Below are 15,785 nucleotides of genomic sequence, written 5' to 3'. Positions count from 1 at the left end.
TTCACTTACGTTATGCCCAGGAAGTGGATACAGGGCAAAAGGACAATCTCAGACCATCGACATTGAGCCAAGAGAATACAGTGGAGCCCTTTTAAAGTAAAACAGCCTGCTAACCACACAAGCGATTACATAGAGCTGCTGAGTGCTACTGACTGACACTTTGATCGAGTACAGAAAGCGATGAGTTCATGAATTCGAGTTGTAATTGAAACATTTAATACCCATGCAGCAACTTACAATGAAAAAAGGGAGCTCCACTCTTGAGGGACCTATTTGTGTTCTAGGCTGCCCCAAGATTCAGTCAATGGGGGCAATGCCAAATGTAGAGTCGATTTGCACAAACTGGGAAGGTCTGATGATCAGTCTGTTGGCCAATCTCAACTGCAGCAGCATTGGGACAGCCGTGCCTATTGTCTATTTTCCTGGGCTTGTGCTGAAAATGGCTGCCTCTTATTATTTAGTGGAGGTTTCCATGTGGGGCACCACAGGACAGGTAGGACCGTGATTCTCATGAGGGTCGAAAAGGCTACCTTCACTCTGTAGGTTCATGCGTGTGAAATGACTACTTTGGGAATATTTTCAGAGTATCACCCATAGAATATATCCCAGCATTCATCAGCGCCTTCCAGAGAAGAGGAGTGAAATTTCATAGAATAGAATAATTTAATCCCTACAGTGCAGAATGGCCTGCACCAACACCAATTCCACCCAGGCCCTAACCCCATAACCCCACGTATTTACCCGACTAACTCCCCGACACTAAGGGGCAATTTAGCATGGCCAAAAAACCTAACTTGCATATCTTTGGAGTGTGGGAAGAAACCGGAGCACCTGGAGGAAACCCACACAGACACGGGGAGAACGTGCAAACTACACAGTCACACGGACAGTCACCTGAGGTCAGAATTGAACCCGTGTCCCTGGCCCTGTAAGGCAGCAGTGCTAACCACTGTGCCGCCCCTAAATTTGGGTGAGAAATGTAATTAACTGCACTTAGGCATCAGAATGTGGGGAGAAAATGCCCCAAAAAATACTTATTATTAATGCAACAACTAATTTATCGAACAGAACTGCCTTAAAATGAATGAATTAATCAACGTTCTCAAGCAGATAGCACTGCAGACTGAAATTTGCCGTTTTGATGACTTTATATTGGTTGCTGCCTATCACATGTCAAAATCTGCTTATTTGCTTTCAATACTTGTGGTTTGTGTAGCCAGCCCCAAAAATGTGGTTTCTCTCTCTCTACTGTCGATAAATGCTGCATATTTTCACCAGCTGCGGAATGTGACAAGTGTAAAATGTAAATCCTGTGGACAAAGATCTCCAATAAGGTGAACTGACACTGCTTCCAACACTGCTTTTAGCACTAAAGGATGGTTATGAGAAAGTCGAGGCAAAGCTCCCAAAAGCTGAGGACCTAGAGGGAGCTGCCAAAGCTTTGATGAGGCTGCAGGATGTGTACGCCCTAAGCACAAAGGGATTAGTCAAAGGGGAGTTTCTACAGGTGGCTGGAAGTGATGTTTCCACTATCTACACGCCAACTTTCTCCAGTACCCTTTCCGCGGATGACTGTTTTCAAGTTGGAAAGGTATGTAAACATTGGCGAAAAGAAGTTGATTTTTCTTTTTTTTTAAAGAAAGAATTCTGAGTTTGGCGGTTCTGTGGAAATAATGTGGGCCTGTGCTTTCTGCTGGAAATATTTAAAAGGCACTGATGCATTTTTGGAATGGGATTCTCTGACATTCATGTATTGTTACTCTGGATATCTTAGTAAGAAGTCTCACAACACCAGGTTAAAGTCCAACAGGTTTATTTGGGATCACGAGCTTTCAGAGCGCTGCTCCTTCATCACAACCACTTGCCTGATGAAGGAGCAGCACTCCGAAAGCTCGTGATTCCAAATAAACCTGTTGGACTTTAACCTGGTGTTGTGAGGCTTCTTACTGTGCCCACCCCAGTCCAACGCCGTCATCTCCACGTCATGGATATCTTAGTGATATTGGAGACCAGCTGAGCATACCGTTTTTACGTTTAGCCATTCTGCACGCGTACGTTAACTAACCAAATTAAGGACTGTGCAGATTGTTTACACATTTTCTTCAGGTATTGTACACTTGCCATTGACATGTAAGTGTTGACACACCATATAAGATGTTGGCACGGTGGCACAGTGGTTAGCACTGCTGCCTCACAGCGCCAGGGACCCGGGTTCGATTCCAGCCTTGGGTGACTGTCTGTGTGGAGTCTGCACGTTCTCCCCCCTGTCTTTGAGGATTTCCTCCAGATGCTCCAGTTTCCTCCCACAGTCCAAAGATCTGTGGATTAGATGGATTGGCCATGCTAAATTACCCCTTAGTGCCTCAAGATGTATAGGTTATGGGGATTAGCGGCATAAATACGTGGGGTTAAGGGGATAGGGTGTGGATAAGGTGCTCTATCAGAGAGTGTTGATATAGACTTGATGGGTTGAATGGCCTGCCTCTGCACTGTAGGGATTCTGTGAAGATCATTTTTGACCAGCAGAAATGAAGGGCGGGGCTTTCAGCCAGAAAGTGTAAACAGTTGAGAACAAATGCGCTGTTGTTCTTCAGTTCCTGCCCTGAGGGCAGGTTCTCAGAAATTATTTACCAAACCGTAGCAAAGCTTTGTTTTACTGCAGCTACAGCAAGGAGCCAGGCCCCAAGTCTACCTCAAGAGGCTCAACCTTGTGTTGCTGGCATTAACCTGATCCATGCTGTAACTGTCTAGCAAACTGAGCTACTCAGTCCCTTCCCCATAATGTGCTATTATTGCCCTTGTAAGTGGATCTTCTACAACCTAGATCAGGAGAACATTTTCTCCTTCTTCCTTCCTCTCTTAATTCAACCAGTTTTTCTTCAGCAATTGATGTGGCATGGTGGCACAGTGGTTAGCACTGCTGCCTCACAGCACCAGGAACCCAGGTTCAATTCTGGCCTTGGGTGATTGTCATGATGTGGAGATGCCGGCGTTGGACTGGGGTAAACACAGTAAGAAGTTTAACAACACCAGGTTAAAGTCCAACAGGTTTAGACTCATAGACCCAATTGAGTCTGTGTCTTTATATGCCCTGTTTGTGAACAGAATTCCCACTCACCTGAAGAAGGGGCTTGGAGCTCCGAAAGCTTGTGTGGCTTTTGCTACCAAATAAACCTGTTGGACTTTAATCGGGTGTTGTTGAACTTGGGTGATTGTGCAGAGTTTGCACGTTCTCCCCGTGGCTGCATGGTTTTCCTCCAGGTGTTCCGGTTTCCTCCTACAGTCCAAAGATGTGCAGGTTAGGTGGATTGGCCATGCTAGATTGCCCCTTGGTATCTCATGATGTGTTGCTTAGACGGATTAGCCATGGTAAATTAGAGGGGTTATGGGCATAGGGTGTGGGAAAGGGCCTGGCTAAGCTTCCTTGTCAGAGAGAATTGGTGATGGGTCGAATGGCCTCCTTCTGCACTGTAGGGATTCTATGATTCTATGAATTTCATTCAAGTGCAACAAAGAGGAAGCTGATTATTGGAACCATTTTTGAGTTTGGTTTTTAGTCATGTTAAGCGAGATGGGGATAGATCTTTGACCCGTCAACAGTAAAGGGAGTCTCACAGCGCCAGGGACCCGGGTTCGATTCCCAGCTTGGGCCACTGTCTGTGCGGAGTCTGCACGTTCTCCCCGTGTCTGTGTGGGTTTCCTCCAGGTGCTCCGGTTTCCTCCCACAGTCCGAAAGGCGTGCTGGTTAGGTCCATTGGCCATGCTAAATTCTCCCTCAGTGTACCCGAACACACGCCAAAATGTGACAACTAGGGGATTTTCACAGTAACTTCATTGCAGTGTTAACGTAAGTCCATTTGTGACTAATAATTAAACTTTAAATCAGACAATTTCTATAGCAGCCAACTAATTCACAACACCAGCTTTATAGCCAATTAGCAAGTTAAAATCCCACTCCAGGCTTTTGCAGTTCCAGACACTGGGCTATTAATTCACCTTAGATGGCAGGGTTGATCTCAGTGAAAAATTGAGCAAGTTCGAACCGGCTACTAATACCTGACCATATATTTTGCATTACCATTGGTGGGTTCATATCTCACTACTTTGTTCCCTAAATTCATTAATGTTTCTGTCCAACTATTTATTAAGCCAGAATGATTTGCTGCGCAGCTTTACATAAGATGTTCCAGCGATGATGGGTTCTGGCAGGACTTGAGACAATTGAGTTCAGTGCTCTTGAGCTGAATAATATCCAATATGTCTCCATAACAAACTTACTTTCTTGGTTTTAACCAGCTGAAGTGATTTCCAATTTCCCAACTTCACACTAGTGGCTTGCTTTTCATTGCGAATCCATCTGTTCCCAATCACAGACTTGGGGATTGTTTTGTGTCTGGTGTTGGAGGCTCAATTTAGTTGCATAAATGCCCTGTCAGAAAAGAAGATAGAATTGTATTGCCTTTTTACTTGATTAGACCTTCATTTGGTTGATCCGTGCTATCATTTTCTTTAGCAACCCCTCAACGAAAGGAAGGTGCATGTAACCTGAATCTGAAATCCAAGCAAATCCCAAATTGGGATCACATCCAAATCAAAAAGCTTTCTGATTAGATAAAGGAACTCTGAACTTTGCAACAAATCAGAACTTTTTTATTCTCAAAATAAGGGCTTGCAGCAGAACCATGTGCTACTGATATTGGTTATGTTCAGTGTAGTGTGAACATAAGACCATTCAATATAGAGGCAGAATTAGGCCATTTGGCCCATCAAGTCTGCTCCACCATTCGATCTGGGCTGATCTGTTGCTCAACTGTATTCTCCCGCCTTTTCCCCATAACCCCTGATCCCCTTATCAATCAAGAACCTATCTACCTCTATCTTAAAGACACTCAATGACCTGGCCTCCACAGCCTTCTGTGGCAATAAATTCCATAGATTCAGCACCCTCTGGCTGAAGGAATTCCTCCTCATCTCGGTTCTAAAGGGTCATCCCTTTACTTTAAGGCTGTGTGCTCGGATCCTAATCTCTTCTACTAATGGAAGCTTCTTCCCCACGTCCACTTTATCCAGGCCTTTCGGTATTCTGTAAGTTTCAATGAGATCCTCCCTCATCCTTCTAAGCTCTATCGAGTACAGACCCAGAGTCCTCAAATGCTCCTCATACGTCAAGCCTTTCATTCCTGGGATCATTCTTGTGAACCTCCTCTGGACCCTCTCCAGGGCCACTGCGTCCTTCCTTAGATACAGAGCCCAAAGTTGCTCACAATACTCCAAATGTGGTCTGATCAGAGCCTTATAAAGCCTCAGCAGTACATCCCTGCTTTTGTATTCTGGCCCTCTCGAAATGAATACTAACATTGCGTTTGCCCTCCTGACTACCAACTCAACCTGCAAGTTAACCTTAAGAGAATCCTGAACTAGGACTCCCAAGTCCCTTTGCGCTTCCTGAATTCTCTGCCCATTTATATCACTCAGGACTAACTGGATCTGGAATATATAGTAAAGAAAATTGTTGCGAAATTAGATTGCTTTGCTGTTGTTTCTTGCTAATGTTCTGGTTCAGCGTAACCATGGAGATGATGAAGTTCTTCACCGAAGGATTATTCATCATTTCTAATTTATATCACATTGCTGCCATGTTCACAGAAATGGTTTTAATTCTGCTCACTTCCCGAGATTCTCTCACTTTTACATCAAACGGTGCAAACCTTCATGGACATATGGCTTAATACTGAAGAAGTAACGATATTGTGATTCACAAAGAGTGTAAAATAGCAGCAGCTAGTACAGAGTAAACTGAGTCAGGAGTTTTGTGCTTATTATCTTCCAGCAGAGCTATCGGAGAACTGATTACAGTCAGCGAACAGATCTGACCCACTTCTCTGTTCATTAAACACACTGAGAAGTCAGAGCAATTATTTGATTTTTATCCTCGTCGGGGCCCGGATTGGAGACAGATGGGCACTGAAAATAGCAACACTGGCTCATGTGCCAGTCCCCCAGCTATGCCCTGGCCAGGATATTTTTGCAGTGGCGAGATGGGAGTTGGCAGGGTTACCCACCCACATACAGTGGGTAGCTGGCTTGATTCATTAAGAGCCTATGAAGCCAATTAAAGAAGTTCAGTTGGGATTCTCCAGTTAGCGTCCAGGTCCTAGCAGGTGGCAGAGGCCAGTTTAACTACCTGGTGTTGGTCTCCTGTTGGCTGTTTAGGTGGCCAGTGCTTCGGGCAAGCCTCCGTGCTGGAACATTGTAGGTGAGTTCCCACCCCCTCACCCCACAACTGCTACCCACCCCCACACTGCGGTGGCCTGGCCTGCAAGATTCATTTTGAGTTTTTAAAAGGTTGGAGAGAGGTTCCCTCCATTTTGTAACACCCTCTCTCTCACTTGCCTTCTGCTGCAGCGTTCTGCTCCTTTCAAGTTGCAGGGTCTTTGATTGGTCCTCCAGCTTTGATAACCCACTCTAGACCAATGAAGGAGGGTGGGGGGGAAACCCCATCAAAATCAGAAACCCATTCTTGAACTCTGTTTCCTGCCCCAAGGGAAAAATCTTGCTTGTCTCGCTTACTGTTTCTGTCCAATTTGAAATGGAAAATGGAAATATAGAAGATAGGAGCAGGAGGAGGCCATTTGGCCCTTCAAGCCTGCTCCGCCATTCATCACAATCATGGCTGATCATCCAACTCAATAGCCTAATCCTGCTTTTTCCCCATAACCTTTGATCCCTAAATGCAAGTGAATTTCACAAAGGCCAATTTAAAAATGATATTTTTGAATACCTATACAAAAAGCACTTTATATATAGATAAGATCTACACATATATAGCTTTATATAGAAAGCATTCTTATACAGCCTTATATAAACATTGTGATTTAATTTGATTTGATTTATTATTGTCACATGTATTGGTATACAGTGAAAAGTATTGTTTCTTGCGCGCCATACAGACAAAGCATACCGTTCATAGAGTGCATAGGAGAGAAGGAAAGAAAGGAGAGGGTGCAGAGTATAATGTTACAGTCATAGCTAGGGTGTAGAGAAAGATCAACTTAATATAAGTTAGGCCCATTCAAAAGTCTGATGGCAGCAGCGAAGAAGCTGTTCTTGAGTCGCTTGGTGTGTCACCGTAGACTTATGTATCTTTTCCCTGACATTACAAATGTGATATTACATTTCAAAACAATCATATTTAATTGACCATAAAATATTCTTCTATTACTTTGCACAATTGTATTTAACTACCTATTCACTGAGCATTATGATACCATTTTAAAATATATATTTAAATGCACGTTCTGTACCCAGGTTGCCTATGATATAGATGACTACTATCACTCAGTTACCTGGCTGGAAGAAGCAGTCACACTTTTCCGACAAAGTCGAGGAATTTGGAACACGGAGGACCAAGGAAGTCTTGAGGAAGCTCTTGATCACCTTGCCTTTTCCCATTACATGGTAAGCAGGACATGTTGACGGTCGAATTTACTTGATGAGAGAGGACAAGTGTTGGGGACATAATAACTGATTGCTATGTGAAAATTATTGAAACAATTGGTGATGGCTTTGTGACTCTTTGATGAGAGGCTTGATCAGAGAGGGTACTGAGTTTGTTGAAGATAAGTTCGTAACTCACCTTTTACTGGAACGCTCCTGACTTTTGACTTTCTAGTGGCAACAAATGAAATAGTTTGAGATATTGGGCAATGCTTTTCAAAGAACACTTTCCTGTGTTCACCGCAGAAAAGAAAGTTGCCATCCCAATGATTTAAAAGTGGAAGACACTTTAGGACACTTCAATATGTTCAAGATGCTATTTAACTGCAGCTCGTTGTTTCTGTTCACTCTTTAAGAGTTTAATATGTTTTCAGTTGTAATAATTTGAAATCATGCTCTGTGGCCCAGTGGTATTATCGCGAGACTATTAATCCAGAAACTCAGCTAATTTTCTGGGGTTCGAATCCCGCCACAGAAAATGTGGAATTTGAATTCAATAAAAATATACCTGGAATTACGAATCTACTGATGACCATTAAACCATTGTCGATTGTCGATTCACCAGCAACCCTCCTCCATCTGAAGTTCCCTGACATGGTTAACACAGTAAGAAGTCTCACAACACCAGGTTAAAGTCCAACAGGTTTATTTGGTAGCAAAAGCCACTAGCTTTCGAAGCACTGCTCCTTCGTCAGGTGAGTGGGATGTCAGTTCACAAACAGGGCATATAAAGACACAAGTTTGTGTCTTTATATGCCCTGTTTGTGAATTGAAATCCCACTCACCTGACGAAGGAGCAGTGCTTCGAAAGCTAGTGGCTTTTGCTACCAAATAAACCTGTTGGACTTTAACCTGGTGTTGTGAGACTTCTTACTGTGTTTACCCCACTCCAACGCCGGCATCTCCACATCATGGTTAACACTGACATTTCTGAATCCTCTCTCACTCAGGTCACAACAGCCCTGATGACACAGAATGTCCAGAGACTTCCTTCTCCAACCCCTTTAAATGGTCTAGGTGGGACCTGGAAACAATGAAACAACAGCAAAGGGTCTTCTCCAATTCACAATTCCTTGGCCTTCCCGTCTTCAGCTCTCTGCTCTTTCCAACTGTGTAACACAGAGTAACCCAGTCTCTGCTCTATTCTCAGTTCTGCTTTAACAGTTCAAAGACCGCCAAACAGAAAACTATTCCATTCGGAGAGAACCTTACTTGTTTCCTCTTTGCACAAGTTCTCAGTGGCTTCAGAACTGCCAAACAGAAAACACAGGCTGACCCAACCTCATTGTGATTAGCTTTCAATTTACCCTTTGCCTCTTAGCTGTTCACCCCCATGGCAAACTCAGGTCGCATGGGCATTTTCTTTGGAACATAATGATGTCACAATTCTTTATTCCATGATGTATTTCAGAACAACTTCAAAACCTATCATGTTATCATTGTCAGAAATAGCTGAAAAATTGTTTGAATAGTGGCTAGTTTCTATTTTTTGCTATTTTTTGGCCAGTGTAGACACAGTGGCCTAATAATTTCTTTCTGTAATGTAACATTTTTATGGTTCCAAATGGAAAAAAGGAACAATGGTGTAATGTTGATCGTGTCTTATTTTTCAGACAGGAAATGTTGGTTACGCAGTGACTCTATCTAAAGAGCTACTACAGCTTGGTACGTGCTGCTAAAATCTTATTTCCTTCCATTTTTCAGGGACGCAGGGCAGGATTTTTGGCCCTTCCCGCTGGCAGGATCTTCCAGTCCCGCTGAAGGTGACCCCCACAGCAAGCTCCTCGGCAGTGGGATGGGTGAGCCATACAAAATGCCATAGACCTTAACGGAACTGGAAGATCCCACTCACGGCCAATGGTGAGCCGTGGCCGTCACTGGCTGTGGGTTGGGGGGAGGGGTTGGAAAATTCCATCTGTTGTTTCTCCATATCAAAGAGCAAGCCAACCCAAGGTTGCCACTTCTTACCCTTGAAGGCTTCGCCCTTTTATCTTCTCCCTCCATAGATATTTTTGGCCTCACAACTCTCCATTGGTAAATCTGCCTTCAAAAAGCTTGATTTCCAACTTTTTCTCTCCACAGCTCTCTAAAGTACAAACATAGAAAATAGGACTCGATTCGGCCGTTCAGTCCTTCGAGCCTACTCCACCATTCCTTATGATCATGGCTGATTATCCCACTCAATAGCCTGATCCCGTCTTCCCCCCTGCATTCATATCGACATGAATATTGCTCCCAAATCTGAGAAAGCCGTCCGATTACAACTCACATTCTTGATCAGGACCCTTCACTCATCTATAGGCTGTAATCGTCCTCTATATTCCAGCATTTGTTGTCTTTTTCCATTCTCTCAACATTTTTATGGTCAGTCATCTGAATTCTAATTGCGTGTTTCTCAGTTCCAAATTATACCATCTTCATAGAATCCCTACAGTGCAAAGGGAGGTGATGACCTAGTGGTATTATCGCTAGACTATTAATCTAGAAATTCAGCTAATGTTCTGGGGACCTGGGTTCAAATCCCGCCACAGCAGAGGGTGGAATTTGAATTCAATAACAAATATCTGGAACTAAGGATCTACCAAAGACCATGAAACCATTGTTGCTTGTCAGAAAAACCCATCTGGTTTACTAATGTCCTTTAGGGAAGGAAATCTACCATCCTTACCTGGTCTGGCCTACATGCGACTCCAGAGCAATGTGGTTGATTCTTAACTGCCCTCGAAGGGCAATTAAGGATGGGCAATAAATGCTGGCCAGCCAGCAATGCCTGTGACCCACAAATGAATAAAAAAAAATTCGGCCCATTCGAGCATGCACCAACAACAATTCCACCCAGGCCCTATTCCTGTAACCCCATGTATTTAGCCTGCTAAGCCCCCTGACACTAATGGACAATTTAACCTGGCCAATCAACCTAATCCGCACATTGTGTCACCGTGCCGCCCAAATCTTACATTCTGTTCTCTCGCTGTTGGAATCAGCACTTTCTCAATCCAGTTCATCCCTCCACACAAGTCCAGACATGTGAGACTCCTCACACCTCCTCATCACCTCCTCTGGCCTAAAATCTTCATATCTTTAAAAGCCAAGCTTGACTTAAACACTAATCACTACTTTCTGATGTATAGATACTTTGCCTTCCCTTTCACTCTTGACAGTCTTGGGTAGTCCCCAACGCGAGAGGACCATTTTTTTAAACTTTGATTTTCTCGCGAAAAAGGCTACAGATATTTTTTCTGCAGAAAACCTCAGAAGAATCCAAAATCAGTTGAGAGCCAAGTCTCAAAAGTCACTTTTCGAACAAGAAATTTGAATTTAAAAAAAATCCTGTTGCATTATTTTGAAATATTCAATAGTGTTCCGTTAACAAAGTGTGAGACACAGAATTAGACCTTTTAAGTGAAGTAAAGCGAAATAACTATCAGCCTGGAATTTCCTCCAAGTTACGTTGTGGTGCTGTAGCTTTAGTTGGAAACGCAGTGGAAATCCCACTGAAGCGCAATTAAATCTGCATTATAATTCCAGATGTTGGGGTGAACAGTCCATCACTACCTTGGCTGTGTTTTGTGTGGTTGCAAATGCTTTATGTGCTATAAACCACATGGAGCCCAATTAATACATGGGAGAGAGAGTGTGGTAAAGATTAGCTGAACGTGTCTGAAGTTGATCAACACAATATTCCGAACAGTAACAAGAACAGCAGAGAAGGCACTTATGCCGGAATTTAACCGGCACGCCCGCCCCAGAATCGGGGCGGGCGAGGCTCGCAGAACGGCATTCTCCGTTGGCCTCAGGCGGGCGAGGCGGTAAAATTCCAGCATTAAAGTGATTGTAACTGGAACCATTAAGCAGCAGAACTTTATTTTGGTAACTATTAAGCCTCCCTCTCCCCAGTCAGTTTTAAACATTTGGTGTTGTCATTGTGTGTGGGTGCTTTGTTATTGAAGTGACGGTGATCTTCGGACAGAAAATCACACCTCTCTTCTGTTACTTCTAAAAGTTCAAAATTTGATTGGCCGTGAGCTGGCAAGGCTTTGGAGGCTGGAAACCTTACAACCTTTAAAAAGTATTTGGGCGAGCGCTTGAAACATCGTAACATTCAAGGATATGGGACAAGTGCTGGAAAATGGGATTAGCGCGACTTTAGTGGTAGTTATTGTTGGTGCAGGCATGATGGGCCGAACGGCCTTTTCTGCGTTGTACGTCGCGATGACTGTGAGCTGGAGCTGAATTGTTGGAACAGAAACATTTTCTTTCAACCAAATGCGCCATTCTGCCTTGAGAATTCCGATTCTTGTCCAGGTCTCTAAGTAATACAATGCTGCTTAATGTAAATGCCTGATTGTCTTCCAATATAGCCGTGATATATAAATAGGGTTTTGCTTGTTCTGCGATAGGAAACCTTGTTCAGATAATAACTTGTGGCACTTAATGGATTAATGGCGCAACCACACAATGTGTAAATCATTAACTTAAAAACATCAGTGCATTCCACCGTGATAGTCACTATTTGTTCCGAATTGACCTTCTGCTTTATATTAAAGTAAGAATTTGTGCATCTCATCAACATTTATACTATTTGAAGACTAGTTGTTTAGCTGATCTCTTGTCAACAGATTCAAACAATAGGAGAGTTGCCAGGAACATACTGAAGTATGAAAAAATTTTGCGAGCATCTTTAGATGCTGAGCCAAAGGAAGTTGTGCTCCAAAGACCAAATGTAACTCATCTGCTCACAAGGGACACCTATGAATCATTGTGTCAAAGACTGGGTTCACAGGTAACTGCATGGCCTCTTGGCCCTAATGTAGACTTACTCAAACTTAGTGCCATTTTCAGTACTTTGAGTCATGAGGGTTTTGCACGTTTAAATTTATTTTTTTCCTTTGAAGCCGACTAGTATAGTCCAGCTACAGTTCCAAGGGCAGTACAGTGGCACAGTGGTTAGCATTGCTGTCCCACAGCGCCAGGGACCCGGGTTTGATTCCCGGCTTGGGTCACTGTCTGTGTGGAGTTTGCATGTTCTCCCAGTGTCTGCGTGGGTTTCCTCTGGGTTCTCTGGTTTCCTCCCACAGTCTGAAAGACATGCTGGTTAGGTGCATTGGCCATGCTAAAATTTTCCCTCAGGGTACCTGAACAGGCGCTGGAGTGTGGCGACTAGGGGATTTTCACAGTAACTTCATTGCAGTGTAAATGTAAGCCTACTTGTGACACTAATAAATAAACGTTGAAAAAACAGTTTAACTATCAGATTTGTAGGAACGTAAGCAATAGGAGCAGGGGTAAGCCTTCGGTCACTGTAGCCTGCACCTTCCTTCATTATGATCTTCTATTTCAATTCCACTTTCCTGCACAATTCCCCCATATCTCTTTATTTCCATTAGTATCCAAAAACCTATCTATCTCAAACTTGGATATGTTCAACAACCGAGCATCCATAGCCCACTGGGATAGAGAATTCCAACAGTCGATAACTTCTTGAGTGAAGACTTTTCTCCTCGTATCTCAATCCTAAATGTAAACCCCTTATTCTGAAAATCTGACAGTTAGCTGCATTACATAGAACATAGAACATTAAACATTACAGCGCAGTACAGGTCCTTCGGCCCTCGATGTTGCGCCAACCAGTGAAACCAATCTAAGGCCCATCTAACCTACACTATTCCAATATCATCCATATGTTTATCCAATGACCATTTAAATGCCCTTAATGTTGGCTTATGTTGCCCTTGTTAATGTTGCCCTTAATGTTGACATAAAGCATTGAATCTTCAAATTGACCCAGTATTTTTAAAAAGAGTACTTTTTAATCACAAGTGTTACATGTGAATTTCAAACAAATTGTATTGTTTAATGTTTAAGAAGAAAATATTACTTTTTCCTGTTATGAACCCCTTGAAAATGGGAATGGAACCTGGGTGAGTCGCAGCTCTCTCCATTCATCCGTTGTATTATTGCATATGAACTGCTCCCTGTTCTCTGTATAGTCTTCTGCAACTAAATACGAAGAGGAATGGCCTCAATAAAAGTATCCCTGATGATGTATCCCTGTGCTAGTATGCCAACAAGCTTTAGTAGTTCAGATTGTAACTTGAGCACTTATGTTCAGCAACTCCTGAACGACACTGACACCCTATAATTATATTGTGAAGTAATTGAATGTGGTTTATTTGCATGGAGATTATGAAAGTAATTTTTAATGGTTAAGGCTTCATTCTTCCATAAAACCACATTTTTTTGGTCTCTATTCCTCATTATTCCCATGTTTTCCGCACTGTTGCTCTGTACAACATTCCTTATTATTCCCCTGTATTCCGCACTGTTCTTCTCTGTTTCTCATTATTCCATAGCATCCCACTTCCTTCCTCGACATTCCCCATCATTCCTCGTACAGTGCTCCTTATTATTCCTCTGTATTATTCATCATTCCTCTGTATTCCTTAATACCGCGTCTCTCTATTTTAGCCAAAGCATTATCAAGATTCGCAACTTTACTGTTCCTATGAGACAAACCTCAGTCCACACCTGATTCTACAACCAGCGAAGAGGGAGATTATAAGCCAGAAACCATATGTCGTACTGTACCACAAATTTATCAGCGATTCCGAAGCCAAGAGGATAAAGGAAATTGCTGGTCCTTCGGTAAGCTTTCTTTTTGCATCTTTGCACATTTTCAAAATGTCACTGATATCACTGATCAGATCATTTCTGACTTTCAATAAAATGATGCAAAAAGGGGTATGCTTAGCAAATGGTGAATGTGCCTCAAGTGTGAGGAGTTAACAAAGGGTTAATGAATTATCCCCAAGTATAATTAGACCAGTGGTTGTGATTTCGCTTTAGCCTCAAGGTGCAAGTCCATCTCATGTTGGTTTACTATAAGAATCACCAACAGCCCCAAAACATCTTGATGGCTGGGCCAGAGTACACATAGCTTTAGATCTTCAAGATTTAATTGGTGGTTCATCTCTCTGACTGTTATTTTCTTTGTCTGATGCTTGGGAGTATCACCCAAGTCATCCAAGAATATCCCAAAGGCACAACCAGTAATCCGAATACTCACTAATCTCTTGCTTCCTTCAGTGACACTACTACTTTGTTGCCAGATCACATTTTGATGCTTTGCTCAACTCTATTGGTTCAGACTGAAAAAAATCTATTTCACTTAGGACCTTTATAGACAGCAGACAGAGGATGTCTATATCTTGTCAGTCCTGATTGAATTCCAGCTAAAATGCCAGCCATGAAAAGTTTGTATCTACTCACAGACCCACTCCAATCTCCAGCTAGTACTGTTACCACATCAAAACCATGGAATCCCTACTGTGCAGAAGGAGGCCATTCAGCCCATTGAGTTTGCACCGACTCTCCGAAAGAGCATCTTACACAGGCCCACATCCCGCCCTACGCTGTAACCCCACACATTTACCATGGCTAATCCGCCTAACTTACTCATCTTTGTACACGAAGAGGCAATTTAGCATGGCCAATCCACCTAACCTGCACATCTTTGGACTGTGAGAAGAAGCCAGAGCACCCGGAGGAAACCCACGCAGATTCGCTCAAACTCCACCCAGGCAGACACCCAAGGCTGGAATCAAACCCGGGTCCCCAGCATTGTGAGGCAGCACTGTGCCATCATGCCACCCTCCGTACAACTGTGCCGCCCTGGGGAACAATGAGTGTTATAAAGGAATAATGGGGATTAGAGGGGAATAAGGAAGATTACTGTGTAGAGCAGTGGTTCCCAAAGGGTGCGGCACGCCACACTGGTGCGGCGAGAGAGGATGGCAAGTGTGGCGGGAAGATTCAAAGACAATCAAAGAAACATTTAAACATGGTTTAAACAAGAATTGTTTTATACTTTCTGGATGTCCCATGATCATATTGTAAAGTAGTTGTGTTCTATGTTATGAATCAAGCACTGCTAGTTGTTGGGTTTTTTTTGTTTTTGAATGTATTTCTTATCAATAAAAAATTCGGTGTGGCGCGAGCAAATTTTTATTCCGAAAGTGCGGACCAGTGAAAAAAGTTTGGGAACCATTGGTGTAGAGGAATGGTGAGGAATGCAGAGGAATGAAGAGATTCGTTGGATCTAACATGCTAACAACATGAGGAGCCAGTGCACAGATCCGAACTGAGAGCCATACTTTGGACATACTTTGATTCCCGTTCAAACACAGCGAGTTCAAACACATATTTTTTCTCATACTTAACTTAGGTGAGCTCAGGAGCTGATCTTTATGTTTGCTCTGATGGATTATGGTAGATGTCGGGTAACATTT

General features: G+C 43.0%; 1 protein-coding gene across 2 annotated transcripts in view; it reads left to right on the top strand.

Annotated features, from left to right (window-relative positions):
- The window catches only part of p4ha3 (prolyl 4-hydroxylase, alpha polypeptide III), an 87,513-nt gene that overhangs the window by 24,967 nt on the left and 46,761 nt on the right, over positions 1-15,785 (top strand). For both annotated transcript variants that reach the window (XM_078222869.1, XM_078222868.1), the window contains exons 3-7: positions 1,368-1,591; positions 7,309-7,458; positions 9,111-9,162; positions 12,117-12,280; positions 13,966-14,142. In XM_078222869.1, the coding sequence (XP_078078995.1) occupies positions 1,368-1,591; positions 7,309-7,458; positions 9,111-9,162; positions 12,117-12,280; positions 13,966-14,142 (767 nt within the window). The remainder of the gene's footprint in view (positions 1-1,367; positions 1,592-7,308; positions 7,459-9,110; positions 9,163-12,116; positions 12,281-13,965; positions 14,143-15,785) is intronic.

The sequence above is a fragment of the Mustelus asterias genome, chromosome 10 (genome assembly GCF_964213995.1).
Source record: "Mustelus asterias chromosome 10, sMusAst1.hap1.1, whole genome shotgun sequence".
NCBI lineage: Eukaryota > Metazoa > Chordata > Chondrichthyes > Carcharhiniformes > Triakidae > Mustelus > Mustelus asterias.
This window is presented reverse-complemented; position numbering and strand designations above follow the sequence as displayed.